General features: G+C 39.5%; 1 protein-coding gene across 2 annotated transcripts; it reads right to left on the minus strand.

Moving 5' to 3' along the window:
* Positions 1–14,344: 14,344 nt before the first annotated feature.
* On the minus strand, positions 14,345–21,497 carry FST (follistatin). Of its 2 annotated transcripts, none has more exons than XM_072605654.1 (6): positions 21,012–21,497; positions 18,811–19,002; positions 18,125–18,343; positions 17,446–17,670; positions 16,395–16,625; positions 14,345–15,518 (listed from the first exon to the last, which is right to left on the minus strand). In XM_072605654.1, the coding sequence occupies exons 1-6, from the start codon at positions 21,091–21,093 to the stop codon at positions 15,436–15,438; spliced, it is 1,032 nt and encodes a 343-aa protein (XP_072461755.1). In that variant the 5' UTR covers positions 21,094–21,497; the 3' UTR covers positions 14,345–15,435. The 2 variants fall into 2 exon arrangements, with proteins under 2 accessions (XP_072461755.1, XP_072461756.1); XM_072605655.1 differs by lacking the exon at positions 14,345–15,518 and adding an exon at positions 15,687–15,782 and having other exon boundaries at positions 21,012–21,493.
* Positions 21,498–25,226: the final 3,729 nt, after the last annotated feature.

A 25,226-nucleotide genomic window follows, 5' to 3' on the forward strand; every position in this document is an offset into this window, starting at 1 on the left:
TTAATTTATTTTAATATGACATATAATTTGAAGATCTTGGTAACAAGACTGTACTTTGTACACATGATATGATTTCTTCCCATTTGCCATGCTCACCTTCTTCATGCATCTCAAAGAAGCAGACATTTATATGAAGGAATAAAAGGAACTTAAGGAGTTTTCTGGAGGCTAATTTTTTTGCAGTGGTGGCAAATGTTTCACTTACCACCCATCAAACTGAATAAAAATATCTGATGAGTCCCTCAAAGAAATAGGGTGATATCACATGACTAATGTGGCAATATGTTTAATGTGATTATACATGTATAGCCTACATCAGATTGCATGCCATCATGGAGAAAAGGAGGAGGGTAGGGAAGGAGAAAAATTTGGAACTGGAAATCTTACAAGTGAATGTTGAAAACTAAAAATAAATTAAAAAGACAAAGAAAGGAAAGCAATTCTCTCTTTGACTGAGGTAGAACTGTTCTTAGAGCCAAAAAGAGAAGGAAAAAAAGAAAGGAAGAAAAGCTTTACAACACCCCTGGAGATCATTTGATATTAAGAATAAATTAGACTTGTGACTCTTAAAAAAAGCAGTAGGTTGACAAGAATCTGTCATGAAAAGCTCAAGTGTTTTGTTTTGTTATTTTCTTAGAATAATTTTTATTTGCAATGTGTCCAAAGGAGAGGCGATCAGGCTAATTTGCCATGAGTATGCAATAAATGCATACTGATCTGTAGGCAGTGAAAAGTCTCTGAATAAATGGTGTCATTTAGGGAAAAATAATTAATTTAAAACAGGTAGTCAAGTACAGCCATATTTTTTTACACTAAAGTAAGTACCAATGCCAATTAGTTATCCTAAATCAGACAATTAAAGCAGTGGGAGTTTTCCAAAATTTGCTTGTAATAAATTTCAAATGCCCTTCAACTAAAAAGAGTAAGCAGAAAATGTTGTTAGTTTGTGTGCAAAATTTTGCAAATCTGTCTTCCCTGCACATGCTTCCCCATCCAATTTCATGAGTATTCTTCCATTTCTATGTATCCAGTGCTTTAAACAGGGTTTTGAATTGCCTTGCCTAAACCCCTCTGTATGGTGGAAGGTATTGTGTGAAAAATCCCTGCAGGGTTCTTTTTAGTTCTGGCAGTGGGCATTAACCATTATTCCTCAAAGATTCTGTAGTATTTTTCTTGTTATTATAACTAAATTAAACCCCACTCATTACTAGCTTTTCCATTTTTAGCTTTAATAAACGTGTGGTTACCAATTACTTCAGATTATTTTTTTTAAATTTTGCCTCAGTGATTATTTTGATCTTAAATTTTGGAGTTCTTTCTTAAAAATGCAACCACATTTTATTATAATTTTCACCTCTGTGTGTGTGTGCACATATTCACACACAGAGCTATAGTCTGATTTTCATATTTAAGGGGTTTATAAGCATATAAGAATGTGAAACTTCTTTTCTTCATGTGTTAGACTTTTCTAAAAATTTCTTTTCATTTTATCGAACTTTGTGAGATTGACAGAAAATAGGTAATAATAGCATAATGGATTTGGGGGCTTGGGGGACTCTTTTCAATCATGAATTCCTTGTATCCTTCACTTACCACTATTCCTGCTTTGTTTACTTCCAGCCTATCTGTATATGAATAGCATGTTTCAGCCTGAGTCCTGTGGAATCATGACTGGTCATTCTGTTGATCAAAGTTTCGAAGTTTGTTAAAGTTATATCTCTTTACAATATTGTTGTAATCGTATAAGTTGTTCTCTTGGTTTTGTTCACTTCACTTTGTATCTATTCATACAAGTCTTTCCTGATTGTTCTTTCCCTTTCATTTCTTATAGCACAATAGTTTCCCATTATATTTATAAACCATGGCTTGTTCATCCATTCCCCAATTGGTGGGCACCTTCTCAGTTTCCAATTCTTTGCTACTGCAAAAAAGAGTTACTGTACATATTTTTGTATATCCTTAGAGTTTGTTTTGCTTAGGACTATTCTTTTAATCTACCTTCCCACTTTTCCACTTTTCTTCCTTCTTCTGTCTCCCTCCTCTTGCCCTGTTGAGTAAAATATATTTCTATGACCAACTGTATGCACCCCTGCCCCCTAATTTTACCAGTTCAGAAGAGAGTGAGGTTCAAGTATCCACCTCTTCTTCCACCTCTTTCTCCTTGTTTGTGTAGATCTTTACCTCTGTTCCTCACTATGTGAGATAATTTTTCCTATCCTTCCTCTCCTCTCCTCACTACTAGTGTATTCCTCTTTCCCTCTTTTTCCATTCTTCTTTTAAGATCATAAAACATAACAGAACCACAACCAGGCTCTCTGTCCAGTTAGACACCCTCTTTGACCCCTGAGGATGATGATAGGGTTCTGAGAAGAAACACATATCAAATTCCTATATTATGGAATAGAATGGAAACGGTTTATCCTTCTTTATTCCTTTAGGATTGCTCATTGATAGTTACCTTTTTAGGTTTCTCTTGACTCCTGTGTTTGCATTTGAAAGCTTTTATGTAGCTCTAGTCTTTTTTTCAGGAATGCTTGGAAGTCCTCTATTTCATTAAAGATTCTTTTTTCCCCTCCTAATAGATTATGCTCATTTTTATTGAATAATTTATTCTTGTTCTAAGTCTATATCCTTGGCCTTCTGGAATATCATATTCCAAGCTTTGTGTTTCTTTATAGAGATGACTACTAAATTGTGTATGATTCTAATTATGATAACTTGGTACTTTAATTCTTTTTTTCCCCTGGGGGCTCTGAGTATTTTTTCTTTGAGCTGGAAGCTCTAGATTTTAGTTCTAATGTTCCTAGGAGTTTTTGATTTGGGGTTTGTTTCAGGGTAGATGCTTTCTATTTTCACTTTGTCCTCTGGTTCTAGGAAATCTTGGCAATATGTGTGTGTATGTGTTTGTGTTTGTGTGTGTGTGTGTGTGTGTGTATGTGATTTCATGAAATGTGATGGCTAGACTTTTTTTTTTTTGGTCACGGCTTTAAAGTAGTCCAATGATTGCGAAATTATTTTTCCTCAAATTCTTTTCCAGATAAAATTCTTTTTGCTATGACATACCTTACACTTCATTCTATTTTATTAGTCTTTTGACTTTGTTTTAATATTTGTTGTTGCTTAATGGAGTCATTAACTTATTTTTGGTCCATTATAATTTTCAGGAGTTGGCTTCTTAAGTAAGGTTTGGTATTTCTTGTTCTAAATTGTTAATTCTGTTGGCAATTTTTTTTCCATTGTCTGATTTCTTTTTCCCCATTTCTTTTAGTGCTCTTATTTGATTTTAAAGATCATTTAAAACTTTTTTCAACTCTTGCTTCATCTCTTCCAGGAATATTAGCTGAATATACGTGTTCCAGCCATCTTTTTTTGAGACATTGCTTGTAAATGTTTTGAAGTTACTCTTTTATTTTGAGTTTATGTCTTGATCATCCCTGTCACCATAATAGATGCTTGTGGTAGGATATGTTTTTTTGTTTTCTTACTCATTTATGTTATGTTAGACTTTATGTCAGGACCAGGCTTTGAGCTCTTATCTAGGGAATGTCTGGGCTGGTTCTGAGGATACTTTCTAAGAGAATTGAGTGTTGACTTATTCCAGGATCTCAGGCTTAGGACCTGAAAACTTTCAGTGCCCATCAAGTGCAAAGGTACAGGTCAAAGTCTAATCTCTTCTATCTTGTTCTGAGCTCTGCAGTTCTTGACCTGAATTCAGATCCGAACAATTCACCTATGGCCTTACACAGATTGAAGTTCCAAAAAACTATTGCTGGATTAGTCATAATCATTTAGCTGGAAAGCCCTGCTGGTTCAGAGTGATAATACTATAGAACTCCACTTTGGTCTTAGATTCCTGTCATAGTTATTCTACTAAAGTCTTCAAATTGGGCTGGAGAATGGAACTAAGACCTCTGCCCTTCTCAGTCAGTCCTGGAGATCTGTGCCCTGGATCTGGGTAATAAGCAATAGAGCTGCCAGATGACATCTACTCCATCACTCTGCACAAAGTTGGGTCCCTTTTTGCTGGATCTGGAACTTCTTTTGTGATGTACCTTTTATCTCTGCAGTCTATCCCTGCACTGGAATCCTCCAAATAGCTGTCCCTGGCTAGAATTCTATCTCTAGTGTCCGAAGAACCTTCTGACTGTTTTCTTATGTTGATATGGTCTGGGAAAATGAGTTACTGTGATTTATTTTCTTGGATTTCCCAATCAAGATTCAGGCTAATGTGTTTTTAAGCTCTGCTTTGAGGGATGTGTGTGTGTGTGTGTGTGTGTGTGTGTGTGTGTGTGTGTGTGTGTGTGTAGGGAGGATTTAGTTGTACTTTTTTCCAACTACTCTGCCATCTTAGCTCTATCTCATCGCTACTCTTTCCTTTCAACAATCCATTCCTCACAGTGTTGTGCAAGTAGTTTTTCTAATATATTGCCCTACTCATTTTAGTTATATATTAAAAACTTTCTCTGTGTTCTAATACCTCTTGGATAAATTAAAAACTCTTCATTTTTGTATTCAAGTCCCTCCATAATTGAGATTCATAGTATGAAATTCCAACCTTTTATCTCCTCTCTGTATTCTATGTTCTGGTCAACCTGGCCACCCACTGTATCCCATTCTTGTCTTGCACTGTCCTATCTCCATATGTCTTTGCTTATCTGGTCTTTCCACCTGAAACTGACTTTTCCCCATATAATATTTCTGTTTTCTTTGGAGCCCCTCCAGTCTTTCAAATTTCAACTCAGGTATCACTTTTTCCATTAATCATTCCTATCCACAACTAAATTTCCCTAGGCCTTTGACTTCTAATGGCTGAGGCTTCATCATTTCCTGCCTGACCTAGACCTTCATGATGACCATCTTTATACCACACCGTGACATAGCTACCTCAATTTCTGAGAACAATATTTCAATCCATATTACCATTCCTGGAAATGAGCTGGCAATCAGTTACTGCATTTTTCCATTCATTTTCCCTGTGACTTATCTAACTAAAACATCTCTATGTGTACTGTCCTTTCCATTAGAATATATATTCTTTGAAGACAGGGAAGTCTTACTTTTTCTATTTGTATTTACACACTTAGGAGAGTATCTAAAATATAGAAAACACTACATGCTTTTTCATTCATTTATTCATTCCAAGGCACAGCTGTCTCATCTATTAAATTAAGGATTTGTATTAGATGGTCTCAAAAGATGCTACCAGCTCTAAGTCTATGCTCTGACGATGACACGTTTGGTTCAAAAAGCAAATCACATGTTTTAATCTGAGAACAAGATAAGAATTGTAAATTTGTCATATTAAACTCTGGGAGGGTATACATGTGCTTGTGACTAGGGCAATTAATGGGCTGGAAGGATATCACTCCCTCCTTGGGAAAGAAGGATGAGATTCATATCGGAATTTCAAGGAACATGAGTCAGAGGCCCAGCTAGAGCAAGAACCAGGAGATTATTGTTGAGAATGCCAAAATTCACTGGCATTTGAGATGGAAGCAGGTGAGTAGGGACCACAGTAAAGAATTCAAGCAGGGAGGTCTGCATAGAATTGGGAGGTGGCCCACTTGGAGTCTCAGCAAAATGACTATGGATTTTAAGCTGCCTCAACAGAGCTTTTATCGTTACACAGCAGCAGGCACATTTCTGACATGATCTGTCATGTCCTCTCCTGACTTAGCTGCCCTGGTGAGACCATGGACCTGAGTTCATTTCTATTCAATATCATGTTTAAAAACAAAAATAACAGCTGAACAAAAAGGAGACTTAAAAATAACAGCATAACACTAAGTAATTAGATATGTAATCATAAAGAACAAGTTATTAAAGAAACTGTTTCATACAAGTTGGCCCATACAAATCCTATTCCAGTGCTTGCTCCATTGGAGCATGGAGGCAATTTCGGGTTCCTGAAAGCTATGATAGTGCCATGTGAGTTCTGATTGGTCCTACCAAGTTGGAGAGCCTTTAAGTTCATGCCCAGTTTTAGGCTACATGTCTGTTGTCCAAGTAAGAGCCTAGCTAAGTGAAGCAAGGATAAATACCAGGGTGCAGAATGATTAATTAGCAACACTCAAGAACCATTTGCTAAGTCACAAAGGGGTTTTTGGGGAGGGGGAAAAGTCCATAAATTGACAAAGCCATTGATCTTTGCTGTAGTGAAGTAAGGGTATGTATATACCTAGGTAGATATGTCTATTTTGGGTAGGTAAATGTATTATAGGAAAGTAGCTAAAAGGTCTCAGTGTAACAAAAAGAGTGCTTGACAATGACCAAACAAGATTCCAGATGATTTATGATAAAACGTGCTGCTCACCTCTTTATGGAGAGGTGATGGACCAAAGGCTCAGAAGGAGACAAATATCTTCAGGCAGAGCTGATGTGCAGATTAATTTTTGCATGATTTTGTTTTTATATGGGAGGGGTTGGCTTTATTTTGTCTTTGTGGGGGGGGGGACAGATGAAGAGAGTGAAAGTGTGATAGTGATACTAAAAAAAAAAAAAGGAAAAGAGCATCCATGAATCCTTAAAAAATAAACAGAAGTGAGCAGAAGGAAGTTCAGAAGATGATACGGACAAGTGAGGCGATGTTGGAACTGACAGATTAAATTTGAGATCTGTTCATCATAAATTTGTATATATATACCCAACTCCTCCTATGCAGTCTTCTTTTCATGTTCTTCTTTGTATAGGGAAGTGTTTGTGTTTGTTGATGTTTATCAAGTTTACAGTAATAAGAAAGGGAAAAAAGGATACTTGATTTGGCTTCAAGAGACTTTGTACTAGAATCCTAATTCTAACACTTACTAAGCATTTAACCTCTCAGAGATGCAATTTCTCCATCTGTATAACTCAGTCACTTTAGCATGTATTAAGTGATTACTATGTGTCAGGCATTGGGCTCAGTGCTAGAAATACAAATATATATGGAAAGACAGTCCCTGCGTTCAAGGAGCTTACAATGGAGGAAGATAACACATAGAAGAAAGCTAAAAAGGCTGGGTAAAGGATGAGGGCACTCGGTGTCAGGGCATGGTAAAGAAAGTTGGGAGAACAGCCTAGGGAGGAACAAGACATGACTGACCTGCATACTCTCCTTAAATAGATGATCTGGGAGGCTTCATCCAATCAGAGGAAGAGATCTCAGGGGCTGAGGGTACTTCCCTTATGTCAACTCTAGGGCTGAAGTGACCTTCCAGGATGAAGAGTTGGGTCATGGCAGAAAAGTTATTGGGCACAGCCTGGAAAGGAATGACAATGATGAGTAACTGGGGCCCATATCCCTCTACTTCACAGTGTGATTGCAAAGAAAACACTTTATAAGATTGAAAGTAATATATAAATGTGAGTTATTATGGTGTATCTAGTTGGAGGGGATTGTTGTTGTTGTTGTTCAGTTGCGTCCGACTGTTTGTGACCCCATTTGGGGATTTCTGGGCAAAGATACTGGAGGGGTTGGCCATTTCCTTCCCTAGCTCATTTTATAGATGAGGAAACAAGGCAAACAGGGTGAAGTGACTTGCCCAGGGTGACATAGCTAGTAAAGTATCTGAGGTCACATTTAAACTCAGATCTTTCTGGCTCCAGGTCTGGTGCTCTATCCATTGTGTCACCTAGCTGCCCTGTTTGGAGAGTACACACACACACACACACACACACACACACACACACATGCACACATATATATACACATATGTGTGTGTGTGTGTGTGTGTGTGTGTGTGTATATATATATATATAGATAGATAGATAGATAGATATAGATATGTATATACATGTATAGAGAAAGATTTGGAGAGTATATATATTGGTATAGATATATGTATATATGTGTGCATGTGTGTGTGTGTGTGAGTGTGTGTGTGTAAACATTTGGCAAGTCTGATCAGGGATTTTTCTACTTCCTATTCTCAATGACCAAGTAAAAGAACTTTAAGGTTTTTTTTTTTTATTTTCAAAGGAAAAATCAGCCCTCAGGATCAGTATCTACTTTGGAATCTGATCAAAACAACTTGGATGTTCCAGTTCTTTGCAAGGGGGAAAGCAATTCTGGGGACTTAAAGCTGACACTTGCTGGGAAAACCTGAGTTTTTTAACCTCAGAGACACAAGCTTGGTAGTAGCACTTTTGTCTGGAATATGCTCAAGGAGGTGAATGTAGTGATATTCTATCTTCAAGGAGTAGGAATAATGACATATATAAACTGAAACTTGGAAAGGAGATGAGATATTCAACCATTCATTTGTTCTAGTAACAAAATCATAGAATTTCTGAGTTGGATGGGACCTCTGGGGCCAGTTAGTCTAGAATGTTATTAGAACAGGAATTCTTTGAAACATCCCTAGTCATTCAGCCTGCCCTTGGACCTCTCCAGTGACCAGAAACCCATTATCTCTGGGGCAACCTATGCTGCCTCATTATTAGCAAGCTTTTCTTTACTTTGAACCAAATGTACCTCTGCAACTTTGACCTATTGCTTTTAATTCTGCCCTCTGGAGCCAAGAGGGAACTCCTCTTCCATATGACTGCCTGTTCATTAGAGGGGGCTCTCCTTCTATATGACTATCTGTTAAATACTTAAGAGGTGACTAGGTGGTATAGTGGATAGAGCACCGGGTTTGAAGTCAGGAACACTCATCTTCCTCAGTTCAAATCCAGCCTCAGACACTTTACTAGCTCTATGACCCTGGGCAAGTCATTTAACACTGTTTGGCTCAGTTTCCTCATATGTAAAAGGAGTTGGAGAGGGAAATGGCAAACCACTCTGGTACCTTTATCAAGGAAACCTCAAATGAGGTTACAAAGAATTGGACACAACTGGAAAACAACTGAATCACAAATACTTGAAGGTAGGTACTATTCAATTCAATATATATTTATTACATGCCTCTTATGTACAAAGCATTGGGTTAGGCAGTGATAATACAAAAATGAAAAATCTCCCCATCTCTCCCCTGTAATCTTCTCTTCTTTAGGTTAAACATCCCTGATTCCTTCTATTGATCCTTATATAGCACAGTACCCTGATGATCGTGTTATCATGGCTTCCCTTCTTGGTGATCCATTTACACAATTTTTCCAATATCTTTCATGAAAAGAAACACTTAGAACCTAAGGATTCAGATGTGGAATAAGTATCTTCCTGCACATTTTTTTGCTGAGGACATTCACAATTTACTTGTAATAGGTGTTGTATTGGACATAGATGTTGTTTTGTCCCTCACCATCACCTAACTCCATTGGCTAAATTAGAATTTTGTTTAAAAAATCCTTTGATGAGATGACAGCCATGACATGGTTTAGTTCTCTCATTTTGAGGTCTCAAAATGTGTCGTCAGTCATTTTTATTCTTCATCCTGCTTCACATCTCATCTGAGAACAAAAACTCTAATATTCATCTTCTCTTTACTGATAATTTATTGTTGTTCAAGGTCACAATTGTCATCAATTTGCTAAGTAGATTAAGTAACAGTTCATCTGAATATTACCATATTTTTCTTTTAATAATATTTTATTTTCCCCAGTTACATGTAAAGACAATTTTTAATATTCACTTAAAAAAATTTGAATTCCAAATTTTCTCTCTCCCTCTCTCTAACCTCCCACCTGCCTGATACAGTAAGCAATTTGATGTAGATTATAAATGTTTAATCATGCTAATATTAATCATGTTGTGAAAAAAGATACAGACCTTTACTCTCTCCTCAGAGTTCAGCAGTTCTCTCTCTGGAGGTGGATAGCATTTTTCATCATGAGTCCTTTGGAAGTGTCTTGGATCATTGTATTACTGAGAATAAGTAATCATCATACAATATTGCTGTTACTATGTACAATGTTCTCCTGGTTCTGCTCACTTCACTTTGCGTCAGTTCATATAAGTCTTTCCAGTATTACCATATTTCTAAGGGAAAACTAGATTGTGAATTTAGTCGGACCTATCTCTGAATTTTAAATTCTTAGAGTTAAGTTTGATTTTTACAGTGATTGCTTCTCCCAACTCAAACTTAAAAAATGGAGAGCAATCTGGAAGATAGTTTTTGAGGACATAAGAATGCCATTTAAAAGAAATCATCTTGCGTACCTCCTGGGTAGGCAATGAAAAATGACCTTCTCCTTTACCTCTCACTGGAGGGTGAGACTGACGTACCAGAAAACATGCTGCGTCTGGAGTCAGAAGACTTGGGTTTGAATTCCGAGTTTGCTCTTCATGATGTGTGAATCTTGGTTTGCTCATTTTTGCCACTCTGACCCACTTTTGTCAAATGAAATGGTTGACTAAATGAAGTCTCTGAGGTCTCTTCTGGAACTAATAATTTATGAGTAAGCAATTGTTTACCATTGGTTTCATTTCAAGGAACATCATTATTGCAAAGTCTCATTAATTTATTCGAGTCATTTTTAAAATTATCATTGACACTGACTGGAATAAAACTTACCCTTTAGAAATCATAAGCTGATACTAGTTACTGTCTACGGAAAGCTAGTTTTGATGTAAAGCATGCATATACAGTTTAAGCCACACTTGCAAATAAGTCTTGTCTATGTTAAAGTTGTTTTATTCGTGCTATATGAGAATGAATTTCTATTAAAAATGTTGATTTCATGTATTTGCCTCCTAGGGATCTCCTGGGATAAGGGAGGGGGAAGCATATTTAGGGACTAGCAAACATTAGGGGCAAGTGAACATTCCATGAGGCCATTCTAAAATTCCATTGAAAAGAAAGCAAAGTATCTGTTGTCATCAATTTTGCCCTTTTGGCTATAGGAGGTAGAAACTAAATAAATTTGGCTAAATAGTCAAGCTGTTGGTTTTGTTTTGCTTCCATATGAAATATTATGACATCTGCAATTTCCCAGTATGAGCAGTTGTTATCTCGTCCCAGCATCTAATTACGGAGACAGAAATTGTAGCTATGTCTAGTCTCCCTCTTTTTCCTTCTCTCCTGAGTGCTTCAGTCATCTTTCTGGTCAGCAACTCCTCCTACCAGAGGGCTTGCCTCATATTTTTGTTATAGTCAGTACCAATCATATTGATCAGTACCATGATACTCAGAGTAAGAATGTAACTTGCCAAGTAAAATATATGTGAAATGTCGGGAAGTCTGACTGTTTGTTGGTCAGTTTCATCTAAAATAGAGAAAAGGTGAGTGACATAATACATAGAGCACTGGGCCTGGAGTCAAGAAGACCTGACTTCAAATCCAGCATCAGATACTTTTGAGTTATGTGACCCTGGACAAGTCACTTAATCTCAGTGTGCCTCAATTTCTTCATCTGAAAAATGGGGATAATAATAGCACTTACCTCCCAGGGTTGTGAGCATCAAATGAGATAATGAAGTGCTTAGCACAGCATCTGGCAAATAGTAGGCAATATTTAAATGTTAGCTATTATTAAGAGGACTTGGATGAAGAGGAGATATTCTTATTTTTCCAAGTATTTTGGTGCCACAAAGTGGTTTGTTTTGAAATAATTTGTTATATTTCTGTTACCTCCCTGAGGACAGGAAGAATTCTCCAGTAAGAGTTTCTTTTATTGAAGTCTAGTCAGCAAGCTTTTATTAAGTATCTACTAAGTGACAGAGGGGCAGCTAGGTGGTGCAGTGGATAGAGCACCAGTGCAGGAGTCAGGAGGACCTGAGTTCAAATCTCACCTCAGACACTTGACACTCACTAGCTGTGTGACCTTGGGCAAGTCACTTAACCCCAACTGCCTCATCCTGGGTTATCTCCAGTCATCCTGATGAATATCTGGTCACTGGATTCAGACGACTCTGGAGGAGAAGTGAGGCTGGTGACCTGCACAGCCCTCCCTCGCTCAAAACAAAGTCAAGTTCAAGTCATGTCACCATTTCTCTGATGGCACGGTCTTCTTCGGCAACGAAGGATGAAGGAACACACACTAAGTGACAGGTACTGTGCTAAGTTCTGGGGACACAATCCAATGTTATCATGATCTAATGGAAGAGATGACATGCAAACAGACATGTACCATAAAAATAGGGTGGGCTCTAATTAGAGTGTCTTAAGGTATATTTATTATTCAAGAAGATGTTTGTGATCACACCAGCTCTGCCATTTTTGGTTTATAGAATGATGGACTATCACATATTACAGAATATCTTTGGAAAGGAGCATAATGTATGAAAATGAAAATCAGAAAAGATCTCTTTGATTCTTATTTTGCTTTTTGGCTTATCCATGATAAGCATACTGATACTAGTCATCAGTAGCCATTTCTCTTCCTGACATTCTAAATGTAAATGATTAAGATTGTGTGTGTATTTGGGGGGGGGAGGAGTCATTCTTTTGAATTTGGGGGAGCATGATGTTGTAAGAGGGCTAGTCTCAGTACTAAGAAGGACTATATTCAAGTTCTGACTATGATATATACTGGCTATGTGGCTTATGGCAAGTCAATTAATTTCCGTATTATAGGAAAGTCTCAAAGAATGTTATTTGCTAACCTGCATTAGTATTTCCTCATCTGGGAATTCCCTATACCAATGAGATCACAGGTCTAGTCCCAGCTCTTATTTTTGGTTCGAATAGTTGTCAACTGAGTATTAGTCCAATTTTGATTTGGGACAAAACTTTCGATTCTTGACGAAGGGTGGAAATGAGGACCAAATAGTCCAACACAAAATTGCTGGCAAAAGTCAAAAGGGGAAACACCAGGAAAGAAAATGAAATACTATTTGAGTCCTGAAAGGAATGATTGATACCCAAAGAGGTGAAATCAGAATTTAAAATAAATAATCTGGATGCTATTTAAAAGGCAAGCTGTTGATTTTATCACTCCCTATTGCCAAGACACACATCGATTCCCATTAAATTAGACATTTTTACTCTGATCAGGTTAGTGGCAGCTTTAAAATGTCTACAGCATCCCAGGACAAAGTAACAAATCAACGCCCGGAAAGGCTGTGAAACTCTATCTGCCCATCTCTCTTTTCCTTTTCGTAGAGCCTTTCCCTAGTGGCAACTCAGTAGCTTCTCAGTACAGGAGAAGTTATGACCCTCTTCTTCTTGTGGTTAATGGCAGACTGTCTGTTTTCTACACCTCCCTTTTCCCCTCCCTCTGGGAATCCAGGGCTGAAGGATAACAAAACCCAACAGGCTTTCTAATTATTACACAAGCTCATACTAAAATGTGGCTCCCCTCTCTGCCCACCAAATTTCTCATGTTGCGACCACATTTTAGATCCAAAGTTCTCTGACACATCTTTTTCTTTCTTTTTTCCTCCCTTCTTTTCTACCTTCCTTTCTTTCTCTTTCTTCTTTCCTTTTTTTATTTTTGGAGAAATCCTTTCCATTACTACAGTTTCCTCAAAAAAGAAGCACCTAAAAAGAATTTAGTTGGGACAGTTGCTTTAAGCATTTTTATTTATGTAATACTGTTGCTAAAATTAACTTTTCTTCACTCAATCCTGCATGCCTAATTATTTATTTGGATTTGGTATTTCTTAGGTCTTTATAACTATATCTAATCCATCTATGCCCATATGGATCTTTCTAGCTATCTGTGACTTTGTCTACCCAGCAGAAAGTAGATCAGACATTTGAGGGCAAATGTTCAGTTTATTTCAAATCCATAGATGACTACACTAGAAAAAGTCAGTGCCCAAATACAACTATCATAAAACGTACTTCCATTTTATCTTGTGTAGAAATAATTCTGGTATGGATTGCATTTGAGCTCAACCTTTTACAACCTTTCATTATCTCAAAAGTGGCTCATGCCCTCTTGAAATGCTGTTATTAGTGTAAATGAATCATTTCAGAGTGTCAAAATCAAGCTGCTCCAACTTTTATCCCCTCTAATTTCCTCTTTTAGGCTAAGGCCACAGACTTGCCAATTTGAGGAAAAGGGCATTTATTTGCATAGGATATGTGTGAGACAGTTCAGTGATGTACTTTACTACACAGTCTTTTGGGACCCCTTCTTTGTGATAAGGTTCCTTTTGATGTTCCAGGACTAACCTCATTTGGTAAGTGGGATGAGTAGATTCAAACTTAACTGGGCATAGATGAAAGTTTCCAACACAGACAGACCAAAGGAGGAAGCATGTTACTTAGGATAAAAATTCCAGCCCAGCTTGAGAGGAAGTTAGCAAATAGGAAATCACATTGACTCTTTGTCTATTTCAATGGAGTTTAATTAGAGAAAGGCTGGCACTAGGTACAAATAAATCTCTTACTAATGTTTACAATTAACCAATCCTTGGTGATTCTGCCATCATATGTGCTTATTTCTGGTAAATTATGCATCAACTATTATATCACATAATGAGGATCACTCACCCGAAGCCCAATCTAGTCTCTTTCCATAAGGAGGAATTCAGGTATTTTTTTAAAACATTTTTTTTATTTTTCACTCATCATTTATTTACAAATACACATTATAACTTTTTATATACATTGCACATTTACATGGTAGAAAAGTACAAAACTATATATTTAAATGAATTTATATTTAACTTGCCATGTTTGAAAATATAAAATTGCATCAGAAGGAATTATGAAAAGCAAGAAACCTGAACTGATAAAGCTTTAATATACCTTTTAATGACATATTGTTTGAAAAAAGAACTAACTTAAAGGGTACAGCAGTCCAGCTGAAAGGAAAACCACCTAAAAAATATGTATGTGTCTTTTAATCTCCCCTCCACTGCCATGACACACCCATGTTTCTTTTAGTCATCTTTCTCACCCGAATTCTTTGGATCTGTGAATTTTCAAAGTCTAATAACATATCTGTCTCACTCTAATACTAGTATCCCCAGACTATCTTGGGCAGAATGAAAGAGAACTGAAGCAGGAGTTTCCTTTAAGATGAGACCACTGTACTCTGCATTTGAGTCAAGTTATAATGCCTTTTGGTCAGTCAAGATTCCTTGTAAACAAAAACCCCAGGGATCATGTATGTACAGAACTGGCAGCAGAAAATCCAATAAATAAACATGATAGAAACTGACATGCATGTTCATTAAAGTGGAAAGGGAATTAAACAGCAGTGGACTGAAAGGTGACCAGTAAGTGAGTGGTAAGGAATGGATTAAAATGTTTTACAAGGAAAAAAAAGCTGTTTACTTTACAAGCAAGAGACCTCACAATAAATAACAACTGCTCTTCCTTTAACGAATAAATTTCTTCAAAAACAAGGTGTACAGTCAACCAGACATTTTATGTATAAATTATAAAACATGACACAGTATAAATAAATGTCTACAAGTCTCAACTAGGAGCCCAATCCAATAGACCTCACACTGACAGCCTCTCCCATGTCAAGTCAGTGGAAAGGTTGCCTGGGAGAGGACTGCAGGACAAAGGTCCTTTCCGTGTACTTTTCCCCCCAAAATAAATAAGCATACACTTATTTACAGTATGGACACTGATTTTTTTTTGCCCAAGGGCTATCCCAACACTGATGGAGGGTTTACCACTCTAGAATTGACGATATAGGAAAGCTGTAATCCTGGTCTTCGTCCTCCTCCTCTTCTTCCGTGTCTTCAGTAATGGCTAGATGGGGGAATACAGGGGAGCTGTTGTTTAAATAAGGACAACAACAGCGCAGAAGCAGCTCAGTGCACGCTTTCAAAGCCCTCTGAAACAGCCATAATACAGCGGTGCATTTTTATGTGACTTGCAGTGAGATGCTCTTTTGCATCTGCTGTTATGCAATAAGGGGTTTTTTTTTGTTTTGCTTTTAAAGACATAATCTATGAAGTCAAAAACTGCAGAAAGTTCTGAAGAATCAATGGCTCAGGTTTTACTGGCAGATTCCTGAAATCAGATAAAAAGCGCTCTTGTGTTCTAGGTTTAAATGCTTGGAGTCCTTAATTCAAAGTTAGTAGTGGCTATCTGCAGAGAAGCAGCTGCCCATAGGCATATAGCTGTCTTTTTTTTTTTTCTTTTTATGGAGTTAGGTCATATTCAAGTGTTAATAAAGCAACAGCAAAGCACACAGAACAAACAAATTAGAACAAAATAGCTTGAAAGGTGTTTTTATAGGCAACCCCAACTGATGACTTGATATTCTAAAAAAAACCAAATATTTTGATAACAATTTCAGGAACTCCCCTGGTGATTACTGAAGAGCTGATGCCTTTTACTAATCATCTACTTCCTACAGCACAGTGTTTACATAGATCTTCCTTCCTTTTTTCCTTTCTTCCTTCCTTCTTTCTGTCTTCCTTCCTGCCTTCCTTCATTTCTCCTTTCCTACCTTCCCTCCCTCCTGTTCCTCCTTCATTCTTCCTTCCTTCCCTTTCCCTTGCTTCCATCTTTACCCTTTTCCTCCCTCCCTTCTTTCTTTTTTTCTCCTCCATAAAACTTTGTTACCTAAGGATTGCCTTTAAAGCCTTTAAGGGCTACAAGGTTAAAAATAACACTTACAGTTGCAAGATCCTGAGTGCTTTACTTCCAAGACCACACCTGTGGAGCAGGCAGCCTCCTTCATGGCACACTCACTGGCATAAGTGGCATTGTCGCTGGCACAGACAGCCTCATCAGATTTACTTTCAGGACACAACTCATCACAGAGTGAACACCTGCCTCTGCCAACTTTGGAGTCCCATAAACATTTCTTTCCACCACTACAATGGATGTCTTCACAGGACCTTGCCTCTAAAATATAATATTTCTGTGATGAGTAAAGTCATATCTTTGCTTCTTCCCCTTACTTACTTCTTTTCCCTCTTTCTTGCCTTTACCACCCCTCCCCAGCATTTCCTTTTCAAAACACACAGACACACACAGACACAGACACAGACACACACTTTTCGTAAGCTATTTCCCACTGTCTCCCTCAAGTTAGGCACTTGTCTCTTTTATCCTAAGATTAGAAATGAACTCGGAGCTTCAAATTATATATTTTGCTCATAAGACATTTAAAAATATTTGGAATAAAGGATTGCTAAATAAATATGTAAGGTTCTTACATAATAGATAGTGCATGAGAGGAGATTTTATTCATAATCTTGGGAGAAATTTTATTTTAGCAAAGTTCTATGGGCTCCCAAAGTTCAAGACAGAAAAAAAGATTATTAAAAAAAGAAGACTTCTGGGCAAAGGAATAATATTTCATAGTTCCAATTAGCTTAGGAACCATACCCTTTTTATTTCTTCTCTATAGTACAATTTCCCTTTAAGTCAACAAATTTGAGTGAGTCCTGAGCTGGGGTGAGGGAAAGATGGAAAATCAATTGGTTCATGCTCTTACTGGCATTTATATATGTTTGCCAACACTTCCTGAAGACAGCTGTTTCCATGAGGCAAGCTGTAGCCAGTACATCAGAAATGGAAAACATCTCCCTGCCAGTGGAAGTGACTTGCTCAGGAGAGCTTTTGATTTGTTTGTTTGTTGACAACCAGGCAATCAAGCTGTAACTAGCCACTAGTAATCTCTACCCACCCCATCCCCCCTTCCCCAAATCAGAATACCTACTGATACATTTTCCCTCGTAGGCTAATCCAATTGATTTGCCCAGCAGGCAGGTAGCCTTTCTCAGGTGACAGGCACTAGGATAAGTTATTCCATCGTTCCCACAGAGATACTGTTCAGAGGAGGTAGGCTCTGGACAAACCCGATTACATGTCACACAGTAGGCATTATTGCTTTGATCCACCACACATGTGGAACTGCCTGGACATAAAACATCTCTACAGGTCTCTGAAATAAAGACAGAAACACACAAACATTAATAGGCATAGCTTGGCCCTTAGGGAGGGAACTTTTAATATTATCACTCAAATCCTGAAACAAGCCTCCATCTTTTCAAAAGATACTTGGGGATTTTTTTCAGGACAAAGTCCACTGACTCTATTTGGACTCCACTGTTTAAAATGAATATTTAGTAGCCCCAAATAGTTTTATTTGGGGTTCCTTATTGTTGAAGGCAACATGGCCCCAAATGGATGGTAGCAGCTCACATTTATATAGCCATTTGAGTTTTGGGAAGCCCCATCCACACATTAGCTCATTTGATCCACATAACAATCCTTTGAGGATCACCCCATTTTAAAGATGACAATACAGTTGTCAACTCCTAACTACTACAAACTTTACTTCTACTTAACAGATGATTAGAGGAAGAGGATGCTTGTTTCAAGAACTCCAAACCTACTTTTACATTTGCCTTGGTACTGGACTTCCAACTCTGGCTGCTCTTTACATCTGGCTTTGAGGAGAGCGCATTCATTTTTGTAGGTTTTGCCATCTAGTCCACAGACTGGGCCCTTCCAAGTGATATTGGAGCAATCCGGGGAGCAGACACACCGAGGTTTGTTCTTTTTGTTCATTTTGCATTTCTTTCCAGGTCCACAGTCCACGTTATCACACGTTTCTAGGAGTTGGAAAGAGGTATCGTTTATAGAACGAGGTCAGCCACGAGGATCATTTGTGCCTTACACCATTGTGTAACCTGGAGCTAGCGGGCAGAGAAACTAGTCCTTCAAGAGGAAAAGGGTTTTTAGGGGAGAGCGTAGGTGCTGTCCAGATCAGTAATCCATCCAAAATATTCGCCAGAGGGTACTGCGGTTGACTTCTCTAGTCACATGGGACTAAGAAGCATAAGGACCTTTGTAGATCGGTTCTTTGTCGGAAGTCTCCAAAAGGCGCGTTTCAAACACGCAATCATCTCAAGGGTGCGAAAGAAACCCTTTAAACTAAATCCACAGACAAAAGACACCCAATCCAGCCCCACTCTTCCCAACACCAAGAATGCCTAATTTTGCCTCCTAGGTCAGGAAAGAAGCTGCCAGTGGAACGCCCTCTATTGAACGGCCTGAAAGTTTAAAAGAGTAGCTCTACCTTTGCAAGGGATGCAGTTCGGGGCGCCCCCGTTAAAAATCATCCACTTGAAAAGCGTGCTGTCATTCACATCTTCTGCAGTCCACGAAGTGCTAAGCCTCCCGGAGCTGCAACACTCTTCTTTGCTGAGACCAGTTTTGTACAAGACCTGGCAACGACCGTTCTTTGCTTGCCGGAGCCAGCAATTCCCAGCTGTAACAGAGAAAGGGGGTGGAGTGGGTGGGGATAGAGGGAGGGAGACAGACAACGGGAGGGAGGGAGACAGAGAGAAAGGGGAGTGAAGAGGAGGAGGTGGAGGAGGGTGGAGAGAGAGAGAGAGAGAGAGAGAGAGAGAGAGAGAGAGAGAGAGAGAGAGAGAGAGAGAGAGAGAGAGAGAGAGAGAGAGAGAGAATTGGGAAAAGAGAAGTGAAAAGGGAGAGGGGGAGAGGAGAGAGAGCATTCCAGCCATATCAGTGTCAGTTACCAGTGACCCAGACACAACACGTGCAGCTTTCATTGACTTTTACTAGACTGTTTACTTTTATTCGTCCCATTTCATAACCTGCAGCAACTCGAAGGGCAGCTTAAATAACCTGACAAAAACAGGATGCGACGGATGTTTTTACATGTTGGTTTCATGTAGGCGGTGTGGGTATTATTTGTGACAGAGGTTAGGAAAGTAGGAACTTAAACACACACACACACACACACACACACACACACACACACACACACAGAGCACCAAAAAGTCGAGCAAAAGGCACCTCTGAAAAATGAAAGAAAAAAACACACAAAACAAAACAACCTCTGCACGACCAGTCTGCCTTGCCGCTGCCTTGCTGCTGCTGCTGCCGCTGCCGCTGCCACTGCCGCTGTGAGGCTGCGGGTGCTGCCGCTGCTGCTGCACAGAGTTGCAGTCCAACGGCCCATTTTGCAATCTTCAAGAACTGGGAGAAACTCTCTCGCCTGCCCCAATAGTCATTTCGAAATCCCTGAAGTCTGCTGCTTCTAGTGCCCCCAACTTGTATTAAACGAATTTGCTAGTTATCTCGCGAACGGCGGACAAATTGTATGTAACTCCTGCAGAAAGCTAGGAGGCAATGCCAAAAGGCATTTAAAAAGTTTAAAATAACAATGATATGGCTGCTAAAGCTACAGGTTAATGTGTCATCTTCTGGAAAGCATGATGAAATATGTGCTGTGCTTCTTAAACCAGAAAGAGTTTTTTGGTGGTTTTTTTATTTTTTAAAAATTTAGTGTTAAAAAAAGTTTCGAGGTCCTATAGTGGCCCAAGCCAAAAACTCTGTTGAAGTAACTCTTGGGTTTATAATGCAGGGGATTTTGGTAGGGTGAATCTAGCATGAATCATCAATGTGATTTTTTTTTCCGGCAACCCGATCAATACCAATTGATTCTAGCTCTGTAGGCTATTACATTAAAAAAAAGTTCCTCAAACAATAAGTTAACCAAGCAGTCTTCTTCCGAAAAGTTAACTTCAAGGTCTTAGTCACTTAGTCTACCTATATCAGAATTGTAATCAGTTTATGAGCTCCTTATAGTTAGCTATTGAAAATTAAGTGGCTTTGGAAGGATTTTTTTTTAAAGGGTATCTTATATTCCACCTAGATTACTGTTTTGAATAAATTTGAGAAGAGGAAAGGAAGGATCCACAGAGCAGAAAACTATTTTCCACCTAAAAACTTCCTCTGCCAATATTAGCTTTGTGCCAAGTTTCTGGAACCACGTTTCCCAGACATAGGAGTAAATTCAGTGTCCCCCAAAAGTCATATAATATAGTTATCCAGGAAAGAGGTAAAAAATAGTACACATATGATATACATAATTAGTTTATAAATGGGTCGTCTATAGTCTTTAGGATACTGATGCTTCCTCCCCACCGTTACCCCCCCCCCCCAGAGGAGATAACATCTCTAAACTAATTACAGCAGGAACTTTGAGCATCCAGTCCTAACTGCTGAACTATTGCTCATTCACTCTTCATGTGTTAATGATAACCCTAGCAATAAATACTGCTTCCAGTCCGGAATGTCACTTCCTTAAGTTTTCCTATTGCTGTACATTCCGGAGCAGTTAACTTGGTACAACGAACCATCTTCAAAGAGAGGCGTTAAGCAGACCAGAACAGCACAGAACAGATCATGACGGGTAGACAGAAAAGTACGAGACAAATCAGTCCGACAAACAAACCTTAGCCTACTTACCCTGGACTGTGCGATCTTCCATGAACTGGCACAGCAGGATCAGGAGTAAAAGCATGCCCGGCTGGTTTCTCTGATTTAACATCCTCAGGATACGAGTGAGTGAGCGAGTGAGTGAGTGAGCGAGCGAGCTAGAGAGTATGTGTGTGAGTGTGTGAGCGAGCGAGAGAGCCACAATATCAAGTGGAAGAGAGCACCACTAAGACAGACTGCTGTATTCAATGAACGTCAGAATCGGAGTGCAGTCTCTCTTTAAATCTATATGGGGGTCTTAGTTGTTTGCGGTGGGCGGTCTCCTAGTGTGTGTGTGTGTGAGTGTGTGTATGTGTGTGAGTGTGTGTGTATGTGTGTGTGTGTTTGGGGGTGGGGAGATTTTCAAAAGTTCAGTGTGAATCAGGTGACATTTTCCACCTTCCCAATTATCTGTTTTAGGTGCATACGCTGCCTGAAATCAAATCTGACGAGGGGGAATCGTTGGAGTTCTTGTTTGCGTAGTAGCAAGGGGGAGGGTGTGAAACTAGACTGGGAGGGGGGAGGGAAGGAGCTTTGGGGGTGAGGGGGTGGGGAAGAACACCCACTTAAAGTCATGAATACCGGCCACACTTTTGAATGCAACCCCTAAGAACCAACAGCCGCCGCCGGCTCCCTCGGCTGGGGAAGGGGGGGGTGGGGCGGCGGTGACTGGGGGGTGGGGGGGTGGCGGGGAGGCGAAGGCGTGGAAGAGCGGGGCGGAGTGGGGGGGGGGGGGGTGGAATGGAGGGGAAACGTGAGTTTGTCTTCTCCGGGCGTTCTTCTTTCAGTTCCGAAAGACTTTTTTTTTAAACCCCAACATAACACCAGGCTGCTGAAATATCTAGCTCCGGGTCAGCTCTAAACGTGCGTTTATTGCGTATGTTCTGCTGCTCATGAGATTCATGTAATCTCTGCAAAGAAAGAAAAGGTCCGTGCCGGTCTGTCTATTTGTCTGTCTGTCTGTCTATCCGTCCGTCCATTTGTCTGCTTGTCTTTCTCTCCGTTTGTCGGTCTGTACGTCTTTCTGTCTGTATGCTGTGTACGTGGTGTCGTCTTTTCATTTTAATGACATTCTCACTCTGGTTGCTGCTAATAATAAATCTAATCCCTAGCACCTTTGAAAACTAGTTAAGGAGGTGGCACAGACACATCTCCCTCTGTACTGCCAGTCAGAAACAAACACACCACAAAAGTTTGATACCTAGGGCTTGGCCTTTACTCAAGTCAAAAATCTATCTCCCCCCACCTTTTCCTTTCTACTTTACAGCTTCTGGAACCTTAGCCTGGAAAGGCGGACGATGTAGGCGGTCTCGCACTCCTTACCCGATCCCCCTCTATTTCTCACTCTCTGTCCTTGACTCTCTCTGCTCTGCCTCTCCTTCCTTCCTTCCTTCCTTCCTTCCTTCCTTCCTTCCTTCCTTCCTTCCTTCCTTCCTTCCTTCCTTCCTTCCTTCCTTCCTTCCTTCCTTCCTTCTTCTCTGTGTCTGTCTCTCTTCTTTCTCTCTCTCTCTCTCTCTCTCTCTCTCTCTCTCTCTCTCTCTCTCTCTCTCTCTCTCTCTCTCTCTCTCCTCTCTCTCTCTCTCTCTCTCCCCTTGTTCGCGGAATAAAAAAGATTGCAACATCGATAATGACCGTCTATAGCCTCAGTTTATGAAGCACAGTGCCTGGCATTCTTCGCTGAAAGTTGGCGGTCTCTCATTTATAACATTTTTTGGCACCGCTGAATGAAACTGAGTAGGCGATATTTCCTTTTATATAAAACGATTACTTAACGGAAAATGCTATATTGTTTATTCCAAAACTGCCTTTCTACTTTCTTTTCTTTCGTTTCTGAACCCCTGAAGGACAACAGACAGCGAAATATGCAGACAAAATTCTTGGACATTTGCAGGTCACTGGGATTTGTTCTATCGATTTCAAACCCGCCCCGCTACCACTTCTCTTCCCCCTCCCAAGTACTCCCCATTCCTCCTCTCTCTGCCTCCCCCAACCTTCCCTCATGCCCCCCTCCCACTCCATCCACAACTGCAAATAACTCAGTGATAACAGATTTTTTTCCACCAACTGCAGGAGATAGTGCTAATCTTTTAATAAAAGATCCCATTACAATGGGATCTGTCTGGACAGACTATAATAGATCCAGAAATACAGCCGTGCTAATATTAGAAGACAGTTGTTTGGGTGCCTCTCAGACGGGCCGAAGTCCTGCTTTGAAAGTGGGCATGAATCACAAAGACCCGCGGCCGCCGCACCTGCACTCGGGCCCATTCAGTGCAACAGACTGGTAAAAACGAGTGACCTCGCCGCTGCATTTCGCTTTATAATTATCATCGTGAGGACTTGAGGGGAGGGGGTGGGGGCAGACCGGCTTTTACTTCAGACAGCTTTGGAGGCTCCACATCCTTCTTAATCTTTCCAGATTCGGTGCCACTCTTTGCCTCCATTTCTCTCTCTCTCTCTCCTCTCTCTCTCTCTCTCTCTCTCTCTCTCCTCTCTCTCTCTCTCTCTCTCTCTCTCTCTCTCTGTCTGTCTCTCCCTCTCTCCTTCCCACCATTTCCTTCCTCTCCCTCCCTCCTCTCTTCCTCCTCTTCATCTCCCCGCCCCCCCTTTTCCTGCTGGCTCTTCCCTCTTCTGTCTCTTCCCCTCTCCCTCCCCCCTCTCTTCCATCTCCCCTTTCCCATCGTCTTCTTTCCTCCTTCCCTCCAATCCAGCTAGCATTAATGCAGGGTTGTTTAGTGCCCTCTAATGGCAGATGACATTAACAATTAATAACAAAATGCCCCTTATTCAGGAGCCTGCCGATAAGTGGCACATTTCCAAAGCTGAATTTCTTTATTCAAGAGATAGATTTGGTTCTTATGTGGTAATGTGCTGGGAAAAGTTTGTTTTTCCCTTCAACTGTTTTCCCAAGAGACCAGAGAAAGCTCAGTTGGGGGAGTTTGGGGGTGAGGTGGTGAAGGAGTGTAAAGGATGAAAATTGTAGACAGATTTCCTATTTTCCACAGGACTTTATTTCCCAATGGTAATAGAAAATTTAGCTTCCGTTTTCTGATTAACAATCCAAGTAAAGCAATGAAATACAACATCCTGGTGGTACATACAAGGCATCCGAGAAGCAAAGGTTTCTTTTTTCCCCCTCTAGTGAATTTGGGGGTGGGGAATACAGGTCTGTGTGTGAATTTACATAGGTCAAAGATCATTAAATATACTTCCTAGCCCTGTATCTTGTCCAGTCTATTTCAATCTTCCAGCTGCATTTTCCTCATTCTTCATCTTACTACCATAGTAGTAAGACATCCATGTCTAGTTGTGGCTAGTGATATGTACTTAGTCACACTTACAAGTACATGTTATCAATAAGTATTTATAGGTATATTTGACTATCTATGCACTTCTATTTTCTAGCTAATTTAGGTTGGAAGCCCCTAAAGACTTAACTCTACCCTTTCTCCTTATTTAGTAAATTCATTGGGATAAAAAACACATGATAAGTGCTTAAGAATTATTTTTAATAGTAGTGATGAGATCCAATCTCTTTCAAGATTTTACTAGATGTAACAATCTACATTTGTGCACATAATATATGAGAGGCAGAAGGGCATAGTGAATAGAAGTTTGCCCCTGACAAATCCTTATCATATGACTATAGGCAAATTCCTTAACTTCTGACTTCCCCAGGCAATAAATGCTCTGAAACTATAAGTTACAGACTTATAAGTTATAGATCTGCATAAATAGAGGAAATTTTCATACCATACTAGATATACACTTTACATACACACATACACACACACGGATATTATCATATGCCAGTTTTCTGAGACTGTAAGTTGCAGAACTATTGCTGATTTGCATTAGTAGAGATAGTTTTTGTACAGCGACTTTTCTACCCCAATGACTTTAGGTCTAGTCTCTACCCACTTTCCACTCTCCAATATACTGTCCTAAGTAATACAAAATCTCTATATACATATTTTATAGATTCTTGCACACACGCACACGCATATACTCCTAATTCTTCAAGTCTATAGAAAATGCAGAAAAGAGTTGTTGATCTGGGTGACTTAAATACAAAATTACATGGATATTTTTGTCATGATCGTTTGTATATTTGATGTACCCATATATCTGTCTCTCTCTGGTTATATGGATGAAGCCTGTATCCTAGAGATATATAAATTCCAAGAATCTAGGCTAGTTTCTTCA

This window comes from Notamacropus eugenii, chromosome 4, assembly GCF_028372415.1.
Source record: "Notamacropus eugenii isolate mMacEug1 chromosome 4, mMacEug1.pri_v2, whole genome shotgun sequence".
Classification (NCBI taxonomy): domain Eukaryota; kingdom Metazoa; phylum Chordata; class Mammalia; order Diprotodontia; family Macropodidae; genus Notamacropus; species Notamacropus eugenii.